Source organism: Empidonax traillii, unplaced genomic scaffold (genome assembly GCF_003031625.1).
Source record: "Empidonax traillii isolate 1590-97213 ecotype Southwest subspecies unplaced genomic scaffold, ASM303162v1 scaffold15:size5535645, whole genome shotgun sequence".
NCBI lineage: Eukaryota > Metazoa > Chordata > Aves > Passeriformes > Tyrannidae > Empidonax > Empidonax traillii.
In genome coordinates this window covers 3101995-3125518 of record NW_020955208.1, presented here as the reverse complement: position 1 = coordinate 3125518, position 23524 = coordinate 3101995, and the positions used below count along the sequence as shown (strand labels likewise).

The 23524-nt window shown below is 40.7% G+C and overlaps 1 protein-coding gene across 1 annotated transcript in view; it reads left to right on the top strand.

The window, feature by feature from the left end:
- The window catches only part of LOC114062486 (BEN domain-containing protein 5-like), an 892614-nt gene that overhangs the window by 731277 nt on the left and 137813 nt on the right, over nucleotides 1–23524 (top strand). Inside the window, exon 9 of the mRNA XM_027893962.1 lies at nucleotides 8337–8448. Within this exon, the coding sequence (XP_027749763.1) occupies nucleotides 8337–8448 (112 nt within the window). The remainder of the gene's footprint in view (nucleotides 1–8336; nucleotides 8449–23524) is intronic.

The following is a 23524-nucleotide window of genomic DNA, read 5'->3' as shown; positions in this document are numbered from 1 at the left end:
CTTTCCTGTATTATGAAACTTGGGATTTTGTTCAGGACCTCCCGTGCACCTGTAAAATTTTCACTTATTTGTGGTAAAGGGACTCTTATGTGAGTGCCTGGCTAATGGGCACATTCCTGACTCCAAATTTTGATGGAATTTACCCATGCTATCTGATGAAGCAGGGTAGGCTGCTTGCAGGGGTGCGCAGGGACAATAAAAGGAGCATTCTCTCCCACCAACCCAAAGGGGATATTTATTTATGAAAAAAGTCATTTACAAGCTGAAAAATTTGCAGATGTGGCAAGGCTATGCAGGAGTACAGTCAATATTCTTATTCTAGCTGTGCATGGGAGTGAGAAATGCCTGAGTGTGTCAGAGGCTGTTAGCAAACATAGATATAAAAGGGAGTCAGCACCCCTGCCCTGCTGCTGGGTGGTTAAGCCTTGCTCCTCAGAATTCAGCCATCAGTTTGCCAGTCCTGTCCTGCTTTTCTGTTTGCCATCTCATCAGAACAGCACACACCTTCTTGACAGTTTTAGTATCAAGTCAAACCCTCGCTTCAGGATATCAAAGAGGAAAAGGCTTTTGTGGTGATGGAGATGGATGACTTCTGGCTGAGTTCTGGCATGACCTATTGAGGATGTGTGTGTGGCATCGCTGCCTTTGCATAAGGAATGTTCTGGATGCAAATAGTCTGGTTTGCCTGTAATGTAGCAGAGTAATCATTTAATTCTATTCAAGACAGTAAAGGCAATCCAGTAATGTCTTAGCATTTTATAGTAATCTCTGGCATTCCTAATTCTATAAACTTGGATGTTTCTAACGTTCTATCCACTCACATTGCCCTTTTTGTGTCAGATTTGGAGAAACCTTGAGTACAGTCAGCTTCAGCTCAAATCAGAGTACAATAAATGCTGGACATGTGAAATACTATGTAAATTCACATTCTCTTAAAAAAAAAAAAAAAATCCTGTCCTTGGCCTGTCAGATACAGTGGCCCAAATAAGTGGATGTCTGTTATTTAAGCCACTTTTTGTCCCAATTGCTCTTTTATGAATTGGGGACAATGTGGTCCCCTCTTGTTCAGTGCTGTTGGGAAAATTAGTCCATCAGTATTTATAAAGCAGTTGTCTCCTGCAGTGCTAAGCGCTTTAGAAAAGCCATGAAGAACTGAATAGCTCTGTCCTTGGAGCAGGCTTTGAGTAGCAAGCAGTAAGCAGGAGCCTAGGGTTGCATATTGAACAATAAGGAAAAGCCAAAATATTGAATAGTCCACTCATTAACGAACAGTGCTGATCCTGTGCACAGAATAAAGCAAGAGCCCTGTGGAAAAAACACCCTGTGTTCCTCTAGTCAAAGGCTGTGTCACACTAACAACAAGCTCGGGGCTGAAGGAAGCTTGCATGTATCTGTGCAGCTGTGGCATATCCAAACTTTTTAAGAGCTCATCACTGTGACATTAAGGTTGGCTCCTTTAACTGCAGTTTTCTATGTGTAAGTCTGGTAGTAAGAGCTGAACCACCTTTTGGGAGTGTTCATATAATGCTGGGCTACAGGGAGCATGACATGTCTTTCCTCTCGCTTCAAGGTGAGTAGGTTAAGTAGGACTGCCAGCTTTGGATGCCAAGAAGTAAGGGAAATATGTGTTGTAATATGTGGGAATATCATCCTACAGCAGCTGGAGTAGTCACTAATAATTGTGAGGTGTGTTGCATGTGATTATTTGCATAGTCTGAGGAAGGGCAGAAGTGGGAACAGAAGAATGATTTGAGATGAGCCATTCTCCCAGAAATGCTTACATGTGTATTAGCTGTTTTCTGTGAATGACGGTGATGATGAACCACTTAATTTCACCCAACCTCCACCTCCAGCAATGTAGACCAAAAAAAAGTACAACTAGTTTAAAGGAGGGTTGCCAGTCTGCAGGGAAACGTTTTTTTTTTTTTTAGGAGACAGAATTAGGGCATTGTGTGGAAGTGTCAAGCAGATCGGGCAGGAGGGCCTAGAGGAGTTTGGCTTGTTGACAGGGTGGGAATCCAGTAAATTAAGCACATGTTAAAATTCTCTTTCTCAGTGATTTACAGCTTGTGATCCACGAGCAGGTGGCTTTCGGACTACATTGGAAAAGAATGGTAATATAATACTGCATTATGGGTCATGTACGTGAGATTTCTCAGTGGCCTGTGGCTACAGTGGAAATTTTTGGGAATCCAAAAGTTGGAAAAAACCACTGTCTCCTGTGTTAATCTCATTAAGTCAGTGATATGTTTGGTTTTGAAAAGGCTAAACAATTAATCAGGCTTTAAAATGGAAGAACTGTAGGTGTTCTCAGTAAGTTGGTTAAAGCACCTGAGTGCACAAGATTGATGTGGCAGTATGACTCAGTCTGCAGCTGGGAGCAGGAGTCTGAGAACACCTTCCCAGGGCAGGACAGATGGGACATGCTCCTGAAGAGCATGTGTTCAGAGAGATCCACACAAGGGGAAAGACATGGGCTTCCTATGGGAGAGCTTTGCTAAGCTGTGGGTTGCCTCCCAGGGACAGTGCTGGAAACCCTGTCCCTTGAAACACTGACTGTTGGGCTGGGCACCCTGCAGGAAGATTTGTGGAGGGGGGATGAGTCCCATGATAGCTTGCGGGGTGAGCTGCACTAGCGATGGGATCTCACTGTCTGACATCCCAGGCACACTCACAGGGCGGAAGGCTCCTGACTGCAGGATGAGTTTTTATCTCTAGCATGCTGCTTTGTGCCCAGGAATCCTTCTGGCATTGCTGAGGACCTGGGGTGGGGGGGGAGAGTTAATGCAAGAATTGAGATATATCCTGAAGATCAGAGCGTGCCCCTGTCAGGTGGGGATGTGTGTCTTCCTTGGTGCGTGTGTCTGTGGCGCCTATTACTGGCTCTGAGAAATGCATGTATTCATCAGAAAGAGAAAATATCCCTTTGTGTTTATTCTTATTTAACATTGTTTACACAGAAAATGGAGAAACACATCTTTAACCGTCATGTACGGTTTAAAATTATGTCAGTACACCGTGCAGTGCTCATTCTGCAAACATCTACTCCACCATGTGGTCTCTGGGAGCTAGTGCTGGTCCTCTCTGCACGGCCACTCGGCTCTGCCAGGAGCACTCTGCAGTGGTTCTGTTAAATAGTCTTTGTGAGGGTTTCCAGAGCTCTAAATTAAAAATGCGGGAAGCTGGGGAGGAGGAGAGACTGTTGGGAGGGGGGTTTCTCTGTAGCTGGAGTGTTAGGATGTCTTGCTACCTAATTGCTTTAGAATATGTGGGCTTGAATGAATCCTCTTTAATGAATAATAGGCAAATGCATAAATCACAAACCCCAAGCACCCAAATGATGAAATGCACACTAATGAAGACCTGACTTTGATGGCAGGTGTAGAGCTGATTTGTAAAATGCCGTGAATATATCAGTTTTAAAGTGATATTTATTAAAAGAAGCAAATCTTCTGTGTGTTGCCCTTGTCTTTAGTCTCTCACACCGCACACCTGCTCTTCCTGCGTGCTCTTGCAGGCTGCAGTCTCATGGCAGTTCCCTGCTATAACTCCTGCTTCGAAGAATTGCAACAATAGAGACCAATTACCCTCTGTCTCCGCTCTTATTGCCATGAGCCTGACAGGGAAAAAAGAAAAAAAAAAAAAAAAGAGTTCTCCCCCTCCCCACTACCTTTTCAATTTCAAATGCTCACCCTGTTGGTAGTGCCATTTGTGGATTGGAACTCCCTGCTTTGTGTTCGGCATTATCTGGAGATTCACCTGGTACTGATCCAATGAACCAACGCAACCTCACAAAGCTGAAGGGAAGGGTGTAGAGCTCTCTTTGTAATAAATCACATGCCGTGAAAAAGGATTTCTTTACCTCCTTTCCTCCATTATTCTCCATATCTCACCTTGTGGAAATGGGTCTGTTAGTAAGAGACTTAGACTCACATGGTTTGGAAAAGCGAGCAGGGGAGGGAGGACTGAAGTGAAAGGAAGGCAGAGTTCCTGGAGGTTTCTATAGCTTGGAGATTCCAGAAAGAAGAGGCACACCCTACAAGAATGGGAAGCAGCCCTAAAAATTAAACCCAGCATGGGCTTTGGTACAAAATCTCTCTCAGTTCAAGAAAGGGACAACGGTGTTGTCATTAAAGCAGCTGCATAGGAAATCCTTAAAAGCAGAGATGAGTCAAGTCCCAGAGGCAAGGGGGTTCTGTCCAGAGAGCTGCCCAGCAAGCTGGATGCTGGTCTGAATATCTTTGGTTTTACTGAGTTGAGCTGGTAACCTCTTGAGATCTGGCTGCCTCCCAAGTAGGGAGGGATGAATACTGCAAAATGTTTCAGTTTCCATTGCAATTTTGAAACTCATTTGCTTTGACTGAATTTGCACTGTGTTTATGTAAATTTATAAACACTGTAATAAATTTATCTACTTACAGAAAGCAGAAATTTTAGAAAAAGGCTGGGAAACATTCATGAAACGCAAATTCTAATTCAACAAGAATATTCACAGAACCTGATTTAAATGTACAGTCAGTCACAAAGCAGAAATAGCGTATGTGGTCTGTATATCTAGCAAACTCTGGCAAGCATAATCCAAAATTCAAACAACTGTTATCAGCTCAGATATTTTAAATTGCATGCATGTCATTCTTTGTGGTAGCAATGACTGTGTGAGAAACAACTCAGGTTTTCACAGTAGGAATGAAGGCCACAATCAGGTGCTACTTCGGTCATTATAAATAGCTCCCCTACTTTTGACTATGTGAGAGTCTGTGCCAGCACTTTTTGGGCTCCATGGCAGTGTGACCTGCTACATTTTTAAGAGCATGAATGGGCATGGTCATTAAGCCTCACGGAATGGGATATTCTCCAATGCCCTTGCTCTGGAAAACCTTCTCCAGCGCTCACCAATTTTGAAGCTGCCTTTGTCTTTCCTTGCATCTCTTAGAGTCTCTGTTTCCTGATTTTCTGTTTTCCACGCTCCTTTTCCAAGATCATCCTTAAACAGTCCTTTGATATAATTTAAGTGGGTTTTTTATCCCCTTATAAATTTTTTACTGAACACATCAGTTTATTTACAGCCCAAAATAAATCTAATCTGTATAGGCCAGATTTGGAGGCACTCTCTAAATTAGAAAACACATATAGACAGGTGAGGTGTATTGAAACCAATGACAACACTTGCAGTCTGAGTAAGAGAGCTGATCTCATATTGAAAGATTATGTATTATATTGGAACACAGTTGTTCCCCACTGTAGAGCTGCTGTTTCCAGACTATATCTATATTTCTACTTTGCCCACCCAGTGCTTGAAGCAGCAGGCAAACAGTTAAGCAGTAGAAGCAGCAGCACAGTGTACTAGAAATGAGCTGGTTTAAGACTGGGAGGAGGAATTAAAAAGCAGTGCAAGATGCAATTTTTAAGTTATCCTGTTCAAGCTCTTGCATTGGAGGTATTAGCCACAAGGGAGATCACATCATGTGGGAGCAAAAGAATATAATGAATGCAGGATCTGTAAGAGGCACGTGGGAGACTCTTGCCGTATGTTTTGGTCGTGTCCTGATATACGTGAGCTTTGGGAGACAATTCTACATGTAATAGAGTCAATAATCAAATCTGAAGTACCAGGGAACACAACTTGATGTTTCCTTAGAGAGACCATGAGTTTGCAGCAGATGAATAAAGAGAGAATGTGGTAGATACAAATTTGTCTTTAGGCAAAAAGGAGAGGAAAAAAAAAAAGGCTTAAGAACTGGAAGGGAGGAGAAAACTTTGCGCTGTTTCCAGACTGGAAAGAAATAGTAATGCCTACATCAGAAACTTAATTAATTGTTGTTACATTGATAAAGATGTGATACACAACATCAAAGACTAGCTAAATGATATTTGGAAATTAATTTGGATTCCTATTAAATAGAGCTCAGAGGAGCTTCCCAAATGAATAACTTGTTTGTTAAGCATTGCTTCCTTCTGTTTATAAAGTCTTCTCAAGTAAAAACAACTATTTTCAACTGTTCTTTTTGCTTTAAATGAACTTATGAGATTCATCATTTACCAGACATTCATGACAATTCAGTCCAAATACTGCAAATTTCAATGCCTTAGTTAGGTACTTAAAAAAACTAGATAATGCTTACTTCTATTCCCTGTAGGGATGACTTAGGTAAAGTTATCTAAAAGGTCCCAAACCCCAAATTTAATATTGACGATCCGTGTGTGAATTTAAAATTTGCTTTTGGTGCACTTAGCTTGGCCAATTCAATGTGCTTTAGAGATGAACATAGTGGAATCAAGATATACTCATTTTCTATAGAGTTATTAGTGTTAAAAATTATTAAAAGAAAATGTAAATGTGACACACTAACCATATATAAGGATATAATTTCAGATTCTGAGCTCTTAAGAAAGTTTTTGTACAGTAAGGATGTTGTTTTCTTGGGAACTGTGCCAAAATATGGTAAAGAGTCATGACAGATTCTGCTTTTATTAAATGAAAAACTTATTTCTCTCATTCTGCTCTTCTACCAGTTTTATCCCAGTGTAATTCTACCAACATCTCTGGAAGTACTTATGATTTTTTTATTAATGTCTATGAGTTCAACAGAAGATAGGATTTAGTAGAACTGAGTGGAGAGAGTTTACATGAAGACAAATAGAAGAGAGAGAGCAATCTGATCCAATATGGTTTACTTTGGAGTGGGATGGAGACAACTTAGAGAGTTGTCTGTGGAATTCTAGCTTTTGCAGTGTCCAGAAAAGAAATCCATCTGAGTTCTATACAAGCAAAGAAGTGGCCACTGAGACAAGGAGGTGATTTCTCCATGACAGCAAGTCATCAAAGACAGCAGTGATGGAGCTGCAGAGCTGGTAGTTGCAGAGCTCCCAGGCAGCCTCATGGTTGGGTTGTCTAAGCCCAGCCCAGGCAGCTCAGCAGCTCCTGCTTCCTTGGGTCCTCGTAGGAATTTATACAAAAGAATGTCCCATTAACTTTTGTATCTTTTGCTTCATGGGAAAATATTTATTCATCAGTTTTGGAAATTAATTTCAACCTCTGGTTTCATCCTCTCACTTTTCTTAGCATTTCACATCTCTGCTCTTAGTTTTTATATTCCTTTCTTTTTTGTCAGTTAAAACCTATTGGGTTTGGCCATCAGATCCTTAGAATTTTTTGTCAAAGGATAGCACTACAGGAGTAAATTTCTATTGTTTGCATAGGTGTGTTTAAAAGATTAAGGCTGAAAAGACATTCTTGTAATAGACCGGGGATCAATGAAAGCTCTTCTTTTCTCAAGAAGCTTTAAGGCTTAGAGCGACGTTATTTTTTTCTTTGTTTATTTGTTTATTTAACTATAGAGGAAGCTGCATCTCTACCTGGGCTTTTATTATTTGTGTGGTCTTTCACAGAATGCCTGAGTAAGATCTACCCAGGGTCCACTGATCCCAAGCCCAGCTTGAGATGACAGAGACATCTCTTCCTGCGTTTATCAGTGACCACAGACTGTCTCGGTGATCTCTGCAGTAGGCAAGGGGCATGATTTCCCCTCCTCCTACTTGTGCCACTTCCAGCTTTTTAATTTCTCCCGTGTTCACTCTAATGACAGCCCCTTGAGTTTCAGTGGGACTTCACAAAGAATGGGATACTATTTCATCCATAGGACTGGGAGCAGCAGAACCAAATGTACTGAGAGGGATATGTGAGTTAGGGCAAGAAGGAGAAGCCAAGGTGGCATACATGCTTCAACGCCTACAGGATTTGATGGCCAATAAGCATTTTAACTTGGTGTCTTGGTTGGCTAACTTTTGTGTAGGCAATTGCAGGAGGGGGAGAGACTGAGGCCCTGGGTTAGTGGAACAATGACATTCATGCTTTAAAACCCTTAAGCACATACTTAATGGCCATTGATTACAGTGCTCTTTACAGCTTTGCTGAGTCAAAGCCTGACTGAGGGCAAACTAAAGGTCCGCTGGTGCAGAGTATGAATCACCCTCGTGGCTGCAGACCCTCAGCCCGAGCATGGAAGAGAAGGGAACTTCAAAGGTCAGGCAGACTGTTCCAGAGCCAGCCTGCCAAGCTGGAAAAAGGCAAAGGATAGAGTGAGCACAGGTGGTATGGAGGGGAAGAAGGATGAATTACCAAAGGTGTTTCAGGAATATTCTGCTGGTCACAATATTTCTAAAAGTGGCCATTGCTGCAGTCTTTCCTCAGGAGAGTATTTGCTTTGTTTTTCCCATCTGAAGAAAATTTTTACACACGTCAGATGCAGAATATAGCCCTAATTCTGCAGCAGAACCCAGAAGAGGCTGCAGCCCATACATGTCATTTGTGTGTGTTTGTTTCTGTGTGTGTGCAGGTGCTCCCTGATGGGGTTTGATTTAAACCGGCACTGGGCAAATCCATCTCCCTGGGCTCATCCCACACTGCACGGAGTGAAACAGCTCATCATCGACATGTACAACAATCCGGTGAGTGGGGAAAGGGGATACCAGAACAACCACTTGCTGAGGTACCGACTCTTTCTCGCTGCAGGGTTGTGTGAGATGCCAGTAACTCTGACGTGGTTTAATCCAGTGGTAAACCAAAATAAGGGAGAAGAAGTCAGCAAACACACACACCCCCCGCATGAGATCGGGGAACATTTGTGTCTTTTGTCACAGGAAGCATCAGAAGCAGAGAGAGCAAGTGAAATGAAGTTCAGCTCGGATTAAATATGAAATAATTCTGAAAGCAGGGCCTAAATTCAATCGAGCTGCTCTCGTGCTCTGAGCCGGATTCCAAACAGCAGGCCCCCCAAATTGAATTATGGAATGGCATTGATGCTTAATCCGGAGCTCTGGCAGGGGTTGCTGTGTAACATGCAGGGCAGGAGGGGGAGAATATTTGCAAATATTATATAAACACACACGCACACAGTCATGCTCAATAGGAGAAGCAGAGGTGTTCTTGAAGGTGAAATCTTAGCTAATCAGAGGAGATGGATTGCGGAGAATATGGAGAAGAGGAGTGGGAGGGAGGCAGACAGCTATTGAATGTTTGACATCAAAGCGCAGAAGGATTATTGAACGTGGCACCTAAGAAAAACTGCTGGAAAAAAAAATGGAGATGGGTAGGAAAAAAATCACTATCAAAAAATAAGAGAAGATTTTACAGATTATGATTTTTTTCCTTGTAGAATTCCTGGTGTTTGTCCTTTCTTTTTGCTTCCCAGTACAGAGAGGGAATTTGGATCTTTAATTCCCTGAAGCTTTGCTAATTTTTCCTTTTATTTTTCTTTCTTTTTTTCCTTTTTGTTACTGTGAAAATGGACCTGGTTTGCCTTGCTAATAAAGAAAGAGGATTCTTACCCCTGGCTACATCATGTATAGGATAAGACCTTTAATTTAACTCCTGGTTTTCCCAATACATCTTAATTGGACTTTTTATCTTCCAGCTGGTAGTAATACCTGTACAGAAGAGGGTTTAGGTACAAGGAAGATAGGTTAACAGATAAGATCCTTACATATAGAGTGGAATCCAATTGCATGAAAAATATTTTCTTAGACTGCTAATTGTTTGGCAGAGAATTTGTGTTTCTAGTCAGTTCCTGCAGCACTTAGCATTGTGCCTCTGACCGAGGCTCCAAAGCTGTATCAGACTGATGATGATTATGATGGAAGGCACAGAAAGGAGCTTTAGAGCCAGCCTGGTCCTTCCTTTCTACCCCAAATAGCAAGACAGTTTGCCTTCTAAGAAGATGGAGAGAGCACAGAGACTGCTTTGAGAAGAAAGCTCTCTTTCAAAAATAAAGAGATGCTTAAATACTACAAGAACTTTGGGTGTAGGGAAATGCTTGTAGCCAGTAAGACAACAAATCCTGGCACTATTAAAAGTCACTGTCAGTAAAATAAAGCTATTCTTGGAGGCAGGGGAAAATTGTTTTCAGCTTCATCCCCTTCTAGGGCAGCTTTGAAAATTCTGGTAGTTTCCAGCTGCCCTATGTGTGAAGAATGAATTAATTTGCTGTGGTGGGTAAAATGAAAAATCAAAAGAAATGCTTGGTCAGAATTGGTCTGAAATGGAAATCTTTTTTTTTTCTCAATCTCTCTGTCTCCCACCCCTGTCCAGTGATCAACTTGAGATGAACCAGTTCCAGTTCGTTTCCTTTTGAGGAAAAGAAAAAGGAGCCTTTCAAACAAAAGTGTAACATTTCATTTTCAGGGTTATTTAATTTTTTTTAAATACTATTTAGAAATTATATTTTTTGGATTGAAGGACCAGCAAAGTTCAGGTTGCTCTTCGGAATTCCATTTCTCAGTGAATTAGCTACCCACCAAAAAACCTCCTTTTCTGGTTTTATCATCCCTTAGTCAACACCAGCCTTTCTGACAGTTTCAGGGATGCTCAGCAGTACAATGCAGTATATGGGATTACTGTTATTTTCAGGCAATACCAGGTTCTTAGTCCCTCTGATACCAGTAATATTTGTGTGGAAAGACCATATCCAAAGTGCTGGGACAAAAGGGGGAAAAATGCCAGCTGCCTCAGTGAGAGGGCATGGGACTGTGCATGCACCATCCTGCTTTAGCAGTGACTGTTTTTATTGAGTTCTGACAGTGCCAGAATAAAACCTGCTTTGAATCCTTTCAGGTAGCTGAAAATGTTAAGTACGTTTCAGGTGTACAATGTTCTTTTCAGATGAGTAATACGTGATAGATGGTTGGCTGCATGCAGAGGGGACCAGTTGCAGGAGGGCTGGTGTCAGACTGCATCAGATCAGGGATTATGCATTTGAACATATCTGTCCTGCCACCTTCTCCTCACCTGAGGTGTTCCCATATTCTGGAAAATGAAATGAAATAAAATGCAAGGTCCAGTTCCCTGAAAAATAATGTAATAAAAAAAATAACCTTCTTCCCTCCCATTCCAGACAAGATCTGCCATGAGGGGCTGCCCACAGAAGACTGGACTGTTTAAAGTAGGGGAAGTTTGGCTTCATGTTGCCAATGCAGAACAGCTCAGTGCAGGACTTTTAGATGTATTCATTCCCTTAAATCACTTAAGGAAAATTAGCTGCCATAAGACCATTAAACCAGGTTTTAAATATTGCTGTATAGGAGGATTTTTCTTCTGCTCTGCAGTATGGAAGATAAGCTGCTTCCTTTGAAAAAAAAGTTCATTCTGGAGCAGGGAGGATGACTGGCTCAGAAATAAGTGAAGTGGGTATGAGGCACACACACACAGCTACAGTGATTCCAGCACTGAGTGTTCCAAGGCTGAGTGTAGTTACTGTATAAAAATAAACCAAAGCACCTGTGGTTCACTGTTCTTCTGGCTTTTACAAAGTGTGCTTATTTTATTTTTAAAGTGTTTTGAATTCCATAATGACCCTATCATCCTTAGGAAGGAGTGGATGGGTTAAAAAAATGAGAGAACAATAGGAAGCTTTTGATCTCCACATCACTGATTTTGGCACAACCACCCTGATGATCATTGTGCTGGCATACGTGAAGTGAGGGGATATTCTCAGCCCTTTCTATTGGTGTCAGTCTTGCAGATGACACTGAAGTGACAGACTTACTCTTCTAGATCACGTGCTGTTGGCTGGAGATGTTTCTGTTCTTCAGCACCTTTCCCTGCCCATCTAGAGAGCGATGTGTTCTCACCTTTCCATGGGATGATATATGTTGATGTTTCCCCTGTCTGTGCTGGACCAGGTTAGCAGAATTAGCCCTGAACACGAATGTATTGTTTAAACCAACTCAGCTAACTTTTAAGTATGTTAAAGCATAATCATATGAGCCATTCCAGCATCTGAACTGTGGATCCAAAAATTTCTGCTTGGGCCTGATAACACACTTCACACAGAGAGCTGTTTGGAGTATGAATGTCTATATCCTAGGCAAGGAATCCAATAAAGCAGATAATCACAGCTAGGTTGAAACACATGAACAATCTGATTGAATTCAACAATGTTCCTTTTGTGCTTATGGTTAAGCAGGTGCTTAAATGTTTTGGACTGGGGATCAAGTGGTCAGTACTGGCAAGCTCAAGATATGGGTGGTCAACAGAGATGGCTCCTTACCTCTAGGTTAACATGAAGCCTCAGACACCGAGAGAGCAGCTTAGTTGTCAGACAGGTTCCATCTGACCATCCAGCACTTATCCCAACAAGCAAATGCACTCTTTAAAACAGATTTAATGAGGGAACTTAGGTATTGTGTTCAGTGCCAGCTCCCTCCCCTCCAGTGTGTGCATTGTGATGTGGCCTTTAACCACAGGGGCTTGTGTTATCCTCCCAGCTAGACCCCTGCCTCACCGAGTTCTCCAAATGGAAAACTTCCACGTGGTAAGCAGCTATTCAGCATTTTGGTTTAGCTTCAGTGTTCATTGTGCTGCCTTGTCCCATATTTACTGTGTGCTATTCAGATCTTGCTCTGAGGATAGAATTGTAAATCTCCTCATGGACTCTTTTGTTTTGCTCGCTGTTGTGCCCTGGGAGGATTTTAGGAGTGTTGATTATTTTTTTGGGGGGTCCCCCATGAGACATAAATGTGTTATCCTTGTGTGGATAGGAAACAAACAGACAGTTATGATCAGAAGTATCTACTTGTTTGTGATAGATGATTTAAGATGCCTGGAATCAGACTTGTTTCGTGTCATTCAGCAAAGATTGATAGATTCATTGTCTTGTTTCTACCTCTTCCTTCTGCAAGGAAGATTGGGATAGACTGTTTCTGTCATCTGGAGTTCTTAGGACGTAGAAGAAAAGGAACAGATAGCTACTGATTCCTTGGAATTAATCTGTTTCAAGTAATTTGCCCCCCCCAAATGAAAATGCAGAAATGAGATTCAGTGCTCCCTGAAACTCTCACTACAACACTGAAGTTTGTCTTCTTTCTTCCATCTTTCTTCTATTCTCCCTGTTTTCCACCTCCTGTTGTCATTGGAGCTGGAGTCCTACATGCAAATGATTCCTTTGCTAGATGCTATTCACCTTGTGACCTGACTGAGATAGAGAAAACAAAATGATGACCAAAAAGAAAACAAAAAAATCACTCACCTGGGATGTGCTTTTTAATTATCATCTCCTTTGTCATGCACACATATACTAAAATTTAAATTATTTCTGCTTAAGTAACTTCTCTGTATCCATTCCTGACTTTGGAGTGCTTGATGTTGCAGCCTTTGCATACTTTTAATACTATTCTGGGTGGAAGTTTTCATTGATTCAAAGCAAAACACACAGCTGAAATGAAGCCCAGCATGCTAAACTCTGAGTCATCTGCTGGGCTGGAACCTTTAGGTCCACCACACGGACATCTGCCACCAGGACTGATGAATTAGCTGATAGAGGATGGCAATCTGCTGCTGCTGTGGACAGGCGTGAGGGAGGGAAAGAGCCTGTGGGCTTTGGGGGTATCTGCTGAGAGCAGGGTTAGTAATAAGAAAGGATGAGTAAACATAATACTGCAGGCATCAGGGGTGTTATTCAAGGGTGAATGACACCGTTTATGTTTTTGAGAAGGTTTTTTTTATATCCCACATGTAGACTTGGAACTTGAACGAAAGTATATGTTTCCAATCTTCCTGTCTCTCGGGAGGCCTTGCTTTCAATCCAGGTAGGCTTGAGTGGGCAAGCAGTAAGAGCACAGGGGAACTGACATTTGTCTGGTTAGTCAGTGTAACTCTGGATTCTTCAGCAGATGACTGCTCCTCTTCATAGGGAGAATCCAGCCAACTTTCTCAGACTAGAGCCAACTCATAGACCTTCTCTTTCTCGCATTCTGGTACTGAGCTCATCCCTGTCACAAGTTTGCACGTGTTCTTACCCCTCTGGGCCACTTCCCAATTCTTTCAAAGATGCAATTCCGCTCTTAATGCCCTCAGTCGCTGCCCCTCTGTGTTTCAGAACTTTTTAGGCTACTTACTGTCAATGCTATAGTTCAACCTACTTCTATTCTAGCCCTTCAGTAGCAGCATCTAAAGTGAACTATCCAGAAGAGGACTGTGCAGGAGTCATGTTCAAAATGTGGTGGTGTGGGAGTGATCCACATGTAGCACATCCAACAACCCCCTCCTTTCTTCGTTATCCTGAACTTTTGCAGAGTTGGAAATCAGGATCTTTGTCTTTCTAGTATCCCTGGTTGCACAGGCAGTGCCGTATTTTGAGGGAAGCATTCTGCTTTTATGGAAAACTAGGTCACAAAATACAGACTTAGAATGCTGTAACTGGTACTTTGCAGGTTGCAGCTATCCCTAATGGCAGTTTTAGTGACATGAGTTGCTTTAGTGACCTCCCATCTTCTCTGCCTTGGGCAGTGCCACATTCTTTACCAGACAACTCCACATTTAGAAAAATGCAGCTGGTCTCCAAGGTGTGTGTGATTTGCTGGAGAGTGTCATAAATTTTATTTTTGTCATTCCTGCAAATGTGTCAATCTTAGAGGCTCTACTTCCACTCATCTCCTGAAATGATATTGTTAGTATTATCATCAATGTGATACTGGGTAGTTGACAAGTAAAGTATAACAACAATTTTTGCAAGGGTTTCACATCAAAATTGTACACTTAGGCTCCTAATGCTATAAGCCCACAAGTAGTATTATCCAATATAACATTTGAATGACTGGAAGCAATTGTTTTCTTTTCAAAAATTCTTCTGTTCCCTCATCATCATCTCCCCTGCTTCTGTTATAAACTGGAGCCACAAAATGGAATATATTTCACTGGAAAAATTATAAGCTGATTCTCATTCTAGCTGAAGCCAGTTTGGATGTTAATAAATGTTTGGAAAGACTGTTGATTGGGGTTTGGTATTGCTCAGAAATCACTCAGAGCCAAACAGATCAGCTGAGGTCTGCTTCATCTGGTAGAAGGAGACATAACAGATTAACAAAGGGTAATGAGATCTGTAGCATAACAGACCTGGCTCCATTTTGCTTGTTAGCAGAGCTCTTGGACTTCCTTCCCCAGCTGAACAACACAATAGTAATGAATAATCATTTTTAACTCAATACTGAATTTTAACAACCTACTAGAGAGTGATGCTCACATAGTCCCTTAGATATTCTGCATTGTCATTTCCACCTGATGGTTTTCACTCTGACATCAAAACAGCTATCATGAGACATCATCTTTTGCCAATAATCCTCAGTGTAATGTAGTATATGTTATTCTGAGTTCTTCTCAGGCAAAATGGCCAACATGCTGCCTCCTATTTCTCTCCTCCTGAAATTAGAAGAGAGATTACCTCTGCTGATGCAGTATGTGTTCAGCTCTGATAGCCCTGTGGCTACTTTCTATGGTAATGTTCATGCTTGTGCTGCTTTGTTGACATTGTCCTGTACCATTTCTATCTTGCAAGTCCCTATTGACTGAAGTGTAACTTTTTCATAGTTTGCAAATATCATTCTTATTTCAGTTCTCTGCTGAAGGAAACAGTAGTAAGGATAACCTTTCATCACTAATTTAATTAAGTAGAGTAATGTACCCATCACTGTCTGATTCTTCAGCTTGTGCTTAGGATTTTTACTTTATTTCACACCTTCCTGTTGGACTAGCATAATAGGTGTTACTAATGCTCTAGATTATGTTATACCTCATATAGGCTGCTTAAAAGTATTCCCCTTAAACTCTTTCCATTGTTAAATGTGGATATATTGGGTATCTGCTGACAGAAGCAAGCATGGTGTGCATGATCAGTTTGTGAGCTATGGCCTTTTCTGATAAGCAGTCTTGTGAGGGTAGCAGTTCAGAACTCCTCAGTTTCTTTCATGTATTTTAACAATTCTTCCAGTTTGTTCTGGAGTAAATGTTCTCTCATGATCTGCTGCTATGTTCTGGTTTTATGCTAGGCAAAGCAGCTTCTGACCTTAGCAACCTTCTCACAGGCCTTTTAATACAAACTGTATTATAAGAAACCTGCTAGTAGCAGAGCTGGTTTTGCACTAGAATAGATGATTTGCAGGAGATGCTGAATCTTTGCCACTGGAGGGTTTTATGAAAGGTATTTATTGGAAAAAAGTTTAGATAGAGTTAATTCCCTGTAGAGGCAATTGAATACACTCAATAACCTCTACAGATTTCCTTCTCATCTCCAATTAATCTATGAATTTTGTCCCTTCTCTTTGATTAGTTTTCAACATGTAAATATTCATATATATATATATCAATGTATATATAAAAGTGAATATATAATTTCTCTTGGTAAATCGTCATATATATAAATGTATATATAAAAGTGAATATATAATTTCTCTGAGTAAATCTTTATATACGTAAGTGTATATATAAAAGTGAATATATAATTTCTCTAGTAATGTTTTAGGAATCATTGACACCATTAGATGAAGTTGTACTTGGAACTGTGATCTCCTTGTTAAAGTGATAGTCAAGGAAAGGACGGGTTGTTGAGGCCACCCTCTGCTAATATCCTTGTTTTTTGCTAAGCAAAATTTGTAATTGGGGAACTATAAACCATATTTCATCTAAACTAGATAGGCTTTTTGACTGATTTTGTTTTGTTTTGATCACACTGACATGCTCATAGTCTAGCTCTGGATGATGTACTTTTGTCAGATACTCCTGACTCTCCAGGAAATGTTTTTACAGCTACCAAATTTCTCTCTGTTTGTACTCAACGTGCTGATTATATCAGCATAGTTGTAATCTCTGACACAGTTGATGGGGTTTTTTTGCTATCCCCATTTGGTAATGTTTTTATCTAGAATAGGAACAGTTTCAGGTAAAATTAATAACCCAAAGAAGAACGAAATGTTTTAATCCCAGAGACTAAAATTTCCTTTGTTTCAACACAATGTTGGCCCGTTTTCATTTGTACCTGACCCTTCTAAGCTGCTGTTCTCTGTGATACTCAGACATCTCCATGAAACACTGTAGACAGATTAGTGTGGTTTACTATCATATTTCCAGAGAAGTAGAAACTCTTCAATGTTCCTAAAGTTAACTCTTTGATATTCTCACATGCTGTATTAATATTTGCATCCTGTGACTTGGGGTGTCTGTGTGCAGTAATGTGACCATTGCTGCTCTAAACATCTAAATCAGGCACACGTTTGTTTTTGTTTTTTTTTCCAATAGTTTGCCATTCTGAGAAATCTTTGTACTGCTGTTTTTTGTTTGGGGCAGGCATGTTAGTTATGACCTCCACTTTGCAGTGTTCTGCTGTACACCTTATCTTTTCTTCCAGGTGTTTTATTGCTATTACATGGAACTCCTGTTGTTGCTTTCTTAGTTTTAGCTCAGCATCTCAGTCTCTTTCCACAGCTCTTTAGGGCCTTTAGTCAAACTCCTCTCTTTTACCTTGGATCAAAATATTATCCATCAAAGCTTTAGTATCCTCTCTACCATCAAAACATGGTTGTATTTTCCTGGGATGTGCCTAGGGGGCTGAACACAACTCAAATATCCCTCTGAGGAGATAGTGTCTCCTAATATAGTTTTTTGAAGATGTACAGCAATGTTCTTTATTTTTCTAGGGGCATCTGCCAGCACCCTGCTGATGAATCAGAGCCATCTCTTTAAAGAATTTACCCCTTGCCAATGGAGGAAAGTATTCCCTTTATGTAATACTCACTTTTTTTTCTTAGACTGAGTGTACAAGAGGGGTTTAGTGTGGATTCTTTTCCTACTCTTGCATCTTCTTCCTGCTTCTACATTCTATAGTTCTTACAGATGTGATGTTAGCAAATCCTTCTTAATATCTGCATTGGCCAGACAGGGTTTGTTGTTGTTCTTGTGGTGGTTTTAAATTGTAAATAGCATTAATCAGGGGAGTGGCTGACATGGTTCAGTGCTGCTGTGAGAGTTTCCTTGAATCTGGGAGACATGATTAAGCTCCTCCTCAGTAATTCCAGTTTCATGTTTCTCCTCCTCTTCTCAGTTTTTCAGTGAGAAACAGAGTTTGAGATTTATTTTTTTTTTAACCACTTATGAAAAACTCCCCCTTTGCTTCTGCTCCCTCCCCAAGTGCTTCTATAAAATGGGTCAGAGTCAAGGTCACTGCCAAGTCTGCTTCAGTCAGTGGTTGCATTTGAACTGATGAGCACTGAGGAGAATGAGCTCTGGCACGATGCAGCAGGCAATTCCAGCTGGCTCTTGCCAGGGCTTCTTAGAGAAGGGACTTCTCACAGGATGCAAGTGGAAATGCCTGGAATGAGCTGAGCCATTTTTATTTTTCCTACTTCAAAAGGCATTGGGATCATGCCCTTTGTTCATGTAGCTCAATTTTCCACCTGGGATTGCATTTGCCTTTTAAGACACAGGGGCAAAGTCACTGCCAGGGCTTTTTTATTTAATACAAAAGAGCTCTTAGTATTCAAAAATGATTTACAGACAGCTGGCCAAGTGTTTGACCTAACTATGTCTGTTCATGCTATTCTACTGGTACAAGATAGCAGTAATAGAGCCAGTGGACAATTAGCCCAGTGTATGCAGTGAAGATGGGTAAAGTGAAATGCTGATTTTAAATGAGGATATTTGACATAATAGCATCTCAATCAGGGAGCACTGGAATAGCAGTGTAAAATTATACACGAATAGCAGAGGAAACCAAGCCAGGGGAGTAGTGACATTATAGTTAAAAGAAAGCTCAGAAGCAAAAAAGGGAAAACAAAAGGGAAAAAAAAGGCAGGGAGTGGAATTGTATCAACAAGTACTGAACAATCTCACAGTCCCTGTGCATTAAAATTTCATGCCAAAAGGGGATAGCACTAAGCAACTTTATAGTATCATGCTCAGAATTACCAAAGAAGCAATGAGGACTCAAAGAAAGTAATGGCAGAGCCTGATTAAGTGTCACGATTAAAGTTGATGTAGAAGCTGCATTTATACCCTTTAAAAATGACATCTTCTTGAAGCAAGAAATCAGAGAGCCTGAAAGAGAAGAGCAATTTTTTTTTTTATTTATCCCTGAGCAAGGATTAAGTCTTGATTGAAGATGTACCTGTCAAAGAAACATTGGGTAATAATAAATATAAACATGCTCAAATTCATCATTCCTGGTGGAGTACAAAAGCCAAAAAGACCTTAGATTGGCACATACTTCTGAAAGGGGACCAACATAAAATAGAAAACTAAAAGCAGTAGCTAAAAGGGCAAAACAGAACAAAATAACACTTTGGGGTGACATGGCAGCTATATAAAATCACCATTGTAGGAATGCATTTTTGCAGCTTTACCATTGGAGAGTAAGTGTATTACCCCTATTTGAAAAACTCCACAACTTCATAAAAGGTTGCATGAGAAGTTAGCAAAGGGGATTATTAGACTGAAGAAGGTCATTAGCATTAAAGGACACCCTTTGAAGTCTCGCCCAAATGAACTAAGGAAAAAAACCCCAGTACACTCTGGCAAGTTAAATGCAAACCCATAATAATAGAGGACAAAAAACAATTTTGAAGAATAACTTGCTAAAGGCATAAAAACTAATAACAAAAACTTTTTCAAACACATCAGAGGCAAGAAACCTGCCTGAAGGTCTATAAGGTTGATAGATGATCAAGATGTAAAAGAAGTGCTCAAGGAAAATAAGGTCTTTGCAGAAAAGCTAAATGAGTTATTTGCTTTGGTGTTCACAGTGAGGAGCCTAAAGGGAATTCCCAAATTAGTGCTGCTCTTTGTAGGGGACAAGTCAGATAACATGGATAACAGTGGCTTAATGGTAGTTTTCATTTTGGGAGAGGAATTTATTCCTCGTACATCTGCTAGCCTTTTCTGGATGAATTGACAGGCGTGAAGATCAAGGCAATCCACTGCCTATTGCATATTTTGAATTTCTGAAAAGCTTTGGCAAAGTTTCTGACCAAATGATTTTAGAGAAGTTAAGAATCCAAGTTGTCACTGGATGACATGAGCTTTTTGTGCTTATTTTTGACAAATGTGAGCTTTTGCTTGCATTGTTTCCTCAAACAAAATTGCTTCCCTGTGCTACCCACATCCAAGGACCTCTGGGTGGCTGCTCTTTGAGGAGATCATCCATGACAAATACACCCACTGCTACTGCTCTCTGACAGTCTCTTGTACTGTTCCCAGAATAAAGTAGAAGGGGTGGCTGCATGATGGCTGGATTGGCACTATCAGACTAAACAATAGTAGTTTGTCCTGCCTAAAAGAGAGCTCTGTTCTATCCTGCATTCCTCTACCTCTGCATTCCTGTTATTCTGATGTTTGGGGCTACCTGAACCTTGTTGGAGTTACTGTTCAGTGCCATAACGCATCAGTAAACTGAAAAAAAAAAATATATATATATATATATGAAACTGTATTTTGAGTGGGAAAAGCCTACAGATTATATGATTTCCTTAGATAAAAGATCATTATCCTCAGTGAAGGCCATTATAGTCTCTTTGTGACAATACACAGAGGTATAGGATAGGTCCCTTGATTTCTTGGCATGTGTCATTCCAAAGCAGTAATCCCAAATAATCCTGTTGATAGGATTCTCCACTGCTTATTTTCATTTTGTGCCTGGTTTGTTTACTGTGCCATCCAGAGCCTGGGCTGGAGAACAGGAATCCTGTGAGAAGAATACAGTGGCTGCCTGACAGCTTAAAGGAAAGGAAACTAATGGATCCAATGGGGATATTTTAGGCAGATAGGCTTTAGTTGCAGAGTGGATGGCTAGAGCTGAACGAATAATACTGTTGCTCTTTTGAGAAGTATAATAGATATCCTTTATGATTTCAGGTTGCCAGGATCTTTGCCTTCTGCAAACTCATCCTTTGAGGATTATAATGAAGCAGAGCTGCTTCCAGAGTTGTTATTTTTCTTAAACCTGAAAAACTGCACTTTTAGATTCATAGGCATCAAAAATAGCTTAATGCTGGTAGCATTGCTAGCTGGCTTTTGCAGGCAGCAACCCTGCAGTTTTGCATATGTTTTCTTGATCTAGAGCCCAGTTTAAGCTGTTGAATGGGGTCTGTGTCTATAATGTTCCCTAAGTGCAATTATGCAAAGAGATTGCTTATTTGAATCATTAATCAGTCTCTGGATGGCTGCAAGTTCTTATATTTCATGGCTGGTTTTCATGATGTATGTGACCTATTCATAGTGTTGCTCAAGCTGCACTGGAACAAGACTTAATTCCCATTCTTGTTAAAGCTTTTCTGCTGACAACCTTCCCTAGTATATGCTTAGAAACTCTCCCAAGCCCAGAGGACCACTATATGCAAAACTGCTGGAAAGGCTCCTCAGACAAGAGAACTGTATTAGTAGCTTAAATCTTTCAAGTCGGAGTTAACACGATGGATCGATGTTTCCTGTGTGGATGCATTCAGTCATCTTTTCAGAATCTGGTTACTCTATGCCTAGTGAAAAATCCAATTAAAATGAATGTATTAATTAGCAGAAGTTTAATTTTCTTCTTGTCAGGAGATTCATCACGATGTTGGAATTTTACCGCATCAAAAGTTAGCAGTAGTCCCCTTCTTAAAAGTATTTTGAAAGCTTCTACTTGCTGTCTTCTGCAGTGCTGACACCAGTGGATCAATAGGTTTTTAAAAGCAGACAGGAATCACCGTGATAATCTAGTCTGACTTACAAAGTACTAAATATCATCCATCATGGTTTTCCTAAATGGGCATCAAAGTCTGAGCTTGCCCAACTTCTGGTGGCTTAGCTGTTAGAGAAAATGACTGATCTAAAAGAGCTTAGAAGGTTTATCTCACAAGAGCATCTGGAATATCAAATCTTTCACCGAATATCTTCAAAACTCCATCCCTGCACTGGTAAGGTGGTTTTCTTCAAATGAATTCTTTTTTTTTTCTTCTTCAAAAAATGATTTTTTTTTTTCCTCTTCAGTATATCTACCTTCTGGGAACTGACATATAGGAAACTGCAGTGTAGAGCAAGGTTACTGAGCTGGGTCATTTGGAAGGCCTGAGCTGCAGAATCTGACCATACTTTATGTGATAAATCTGCCCGAGTGAGCTGAAAGCCAGGGGCACTCTGACATGTGAGCTGCCTCCTTCATTTCTGCGGGGTTTGCTCGTGTTCCAGGGTGACTCCTTTAGAGACAATGATGATAATTATTTCACTATTTCTCAAAACATGGTAAGAATAGGAGGAAGGATCACACTATGGGACTGATAATCGTTGGTCCGCATAAATTACACCTGGGAGAAACAGAGTTGCCTGAGCATAAACAGCAAAATCTAAGTTAAGATGAACACACACTGTGGGGTATATGCAGCAGGGAGGAGGAATCAACAATTCTTGATATTGCTGAAAAGGGAGCTCTGCAAAATAATTTGCGTGCAAAGTTTGTCAAACCAGTGCAGCTTTGTTCCCTCCTTCATCACGGTGTTTGTGTCCTGTTTACAGAATCATAGAATTGTTAGGTTTGGAAGGGAACTCTGGAGACCATCTAGTCCCATCCCTTTGCAAAGGCAATAGGTTGAATAGGTTGTTGCTTTCCATGTTTTTATTTATGGACTGTCCCCTGAAAGATCAGTTTTTAACAGTAGAATATCTTGCATGTAGGTTTGGATTTTAATAGCACCTTCTGAAATAGTATCCTGTCCTGTCTCATCACATCTTGAGTTCCCAAGTTTAAATGCAAGTTAGGAACCAGTTTATGCCCTACTGAAATGCAGTCACCTCTGGAAAAGACCCCATCAGTGGAGTGCTATTTGAAGGCTGTTTACTTAGATGTACATCAAGAAAAATCTATTTCTGTTCTGAGTCCAGCTAATCTATTGTTTCATATTTTTTGAAAATAAACTGCCTTCATCTCAGTATTGGTCTTCTGCTAGGGAATTTGTGGTGGTTTATGACTCCTCCCAAAAAGGGTACTCACTGTAGAATTAAATCTCAGCAGGCCTAGATTTAATCCTCCCTGATGACTTGTAGTCTATGGAAACATTATTGCCTGTGCTCGGTTGGCGAGTCTGCCCTTCAGGAACTTGATGTTCTCCTCTTGCTGCAGTTAACTTGTGCAATAGAGACAGCTTTTTATTCTGTTTATGTCCCTTGATAATGGCTGTATTGATCTGGCCTGATGTAAGCAAAGGTTCACAGTTCGCCAAATGTTGCTAAGGGTACCAGACTATTACTGCCATCAGCAGACACATTCCATCATCCCTCAGCCTCGGTGTGTGAAAGCTAGAGCAGCAGGATGCCACATGTTGGTAACTAAGGAAAATGGCATGTGTCAGAATCTGGCATATGTCAGACTTGGATGCTTCTAAAATTAGAAGGAGTATATTTTTTGTCATGTTTGTTTTGACTGCCAAGCAGTGCAGGAACATTTAAAGGTTAGCCTAATTTTCAGCTGTTTGGAAACAAAAGGCACAATGACACTGCTGTGGAAAAACACCTATGAATTTCATTTTCAGATGACTGAGATCTGTGTTCCTTTAAAACATTGTCAAAGTGACTAAGGCTGCCCCGAGCCAGGAGCAAGAAGAGTGAGGAAGGTGGGATGTTGTCCAGCCTGATAGCTCTGAACAAATGACTTCATCATCTCCTTGCCTGTTCAGTTCAACAAGGAATTTTCACTAGAAAGCAAAAGCCAAGAGAAAAGCTTTTGAGCCTGAGCTCTTA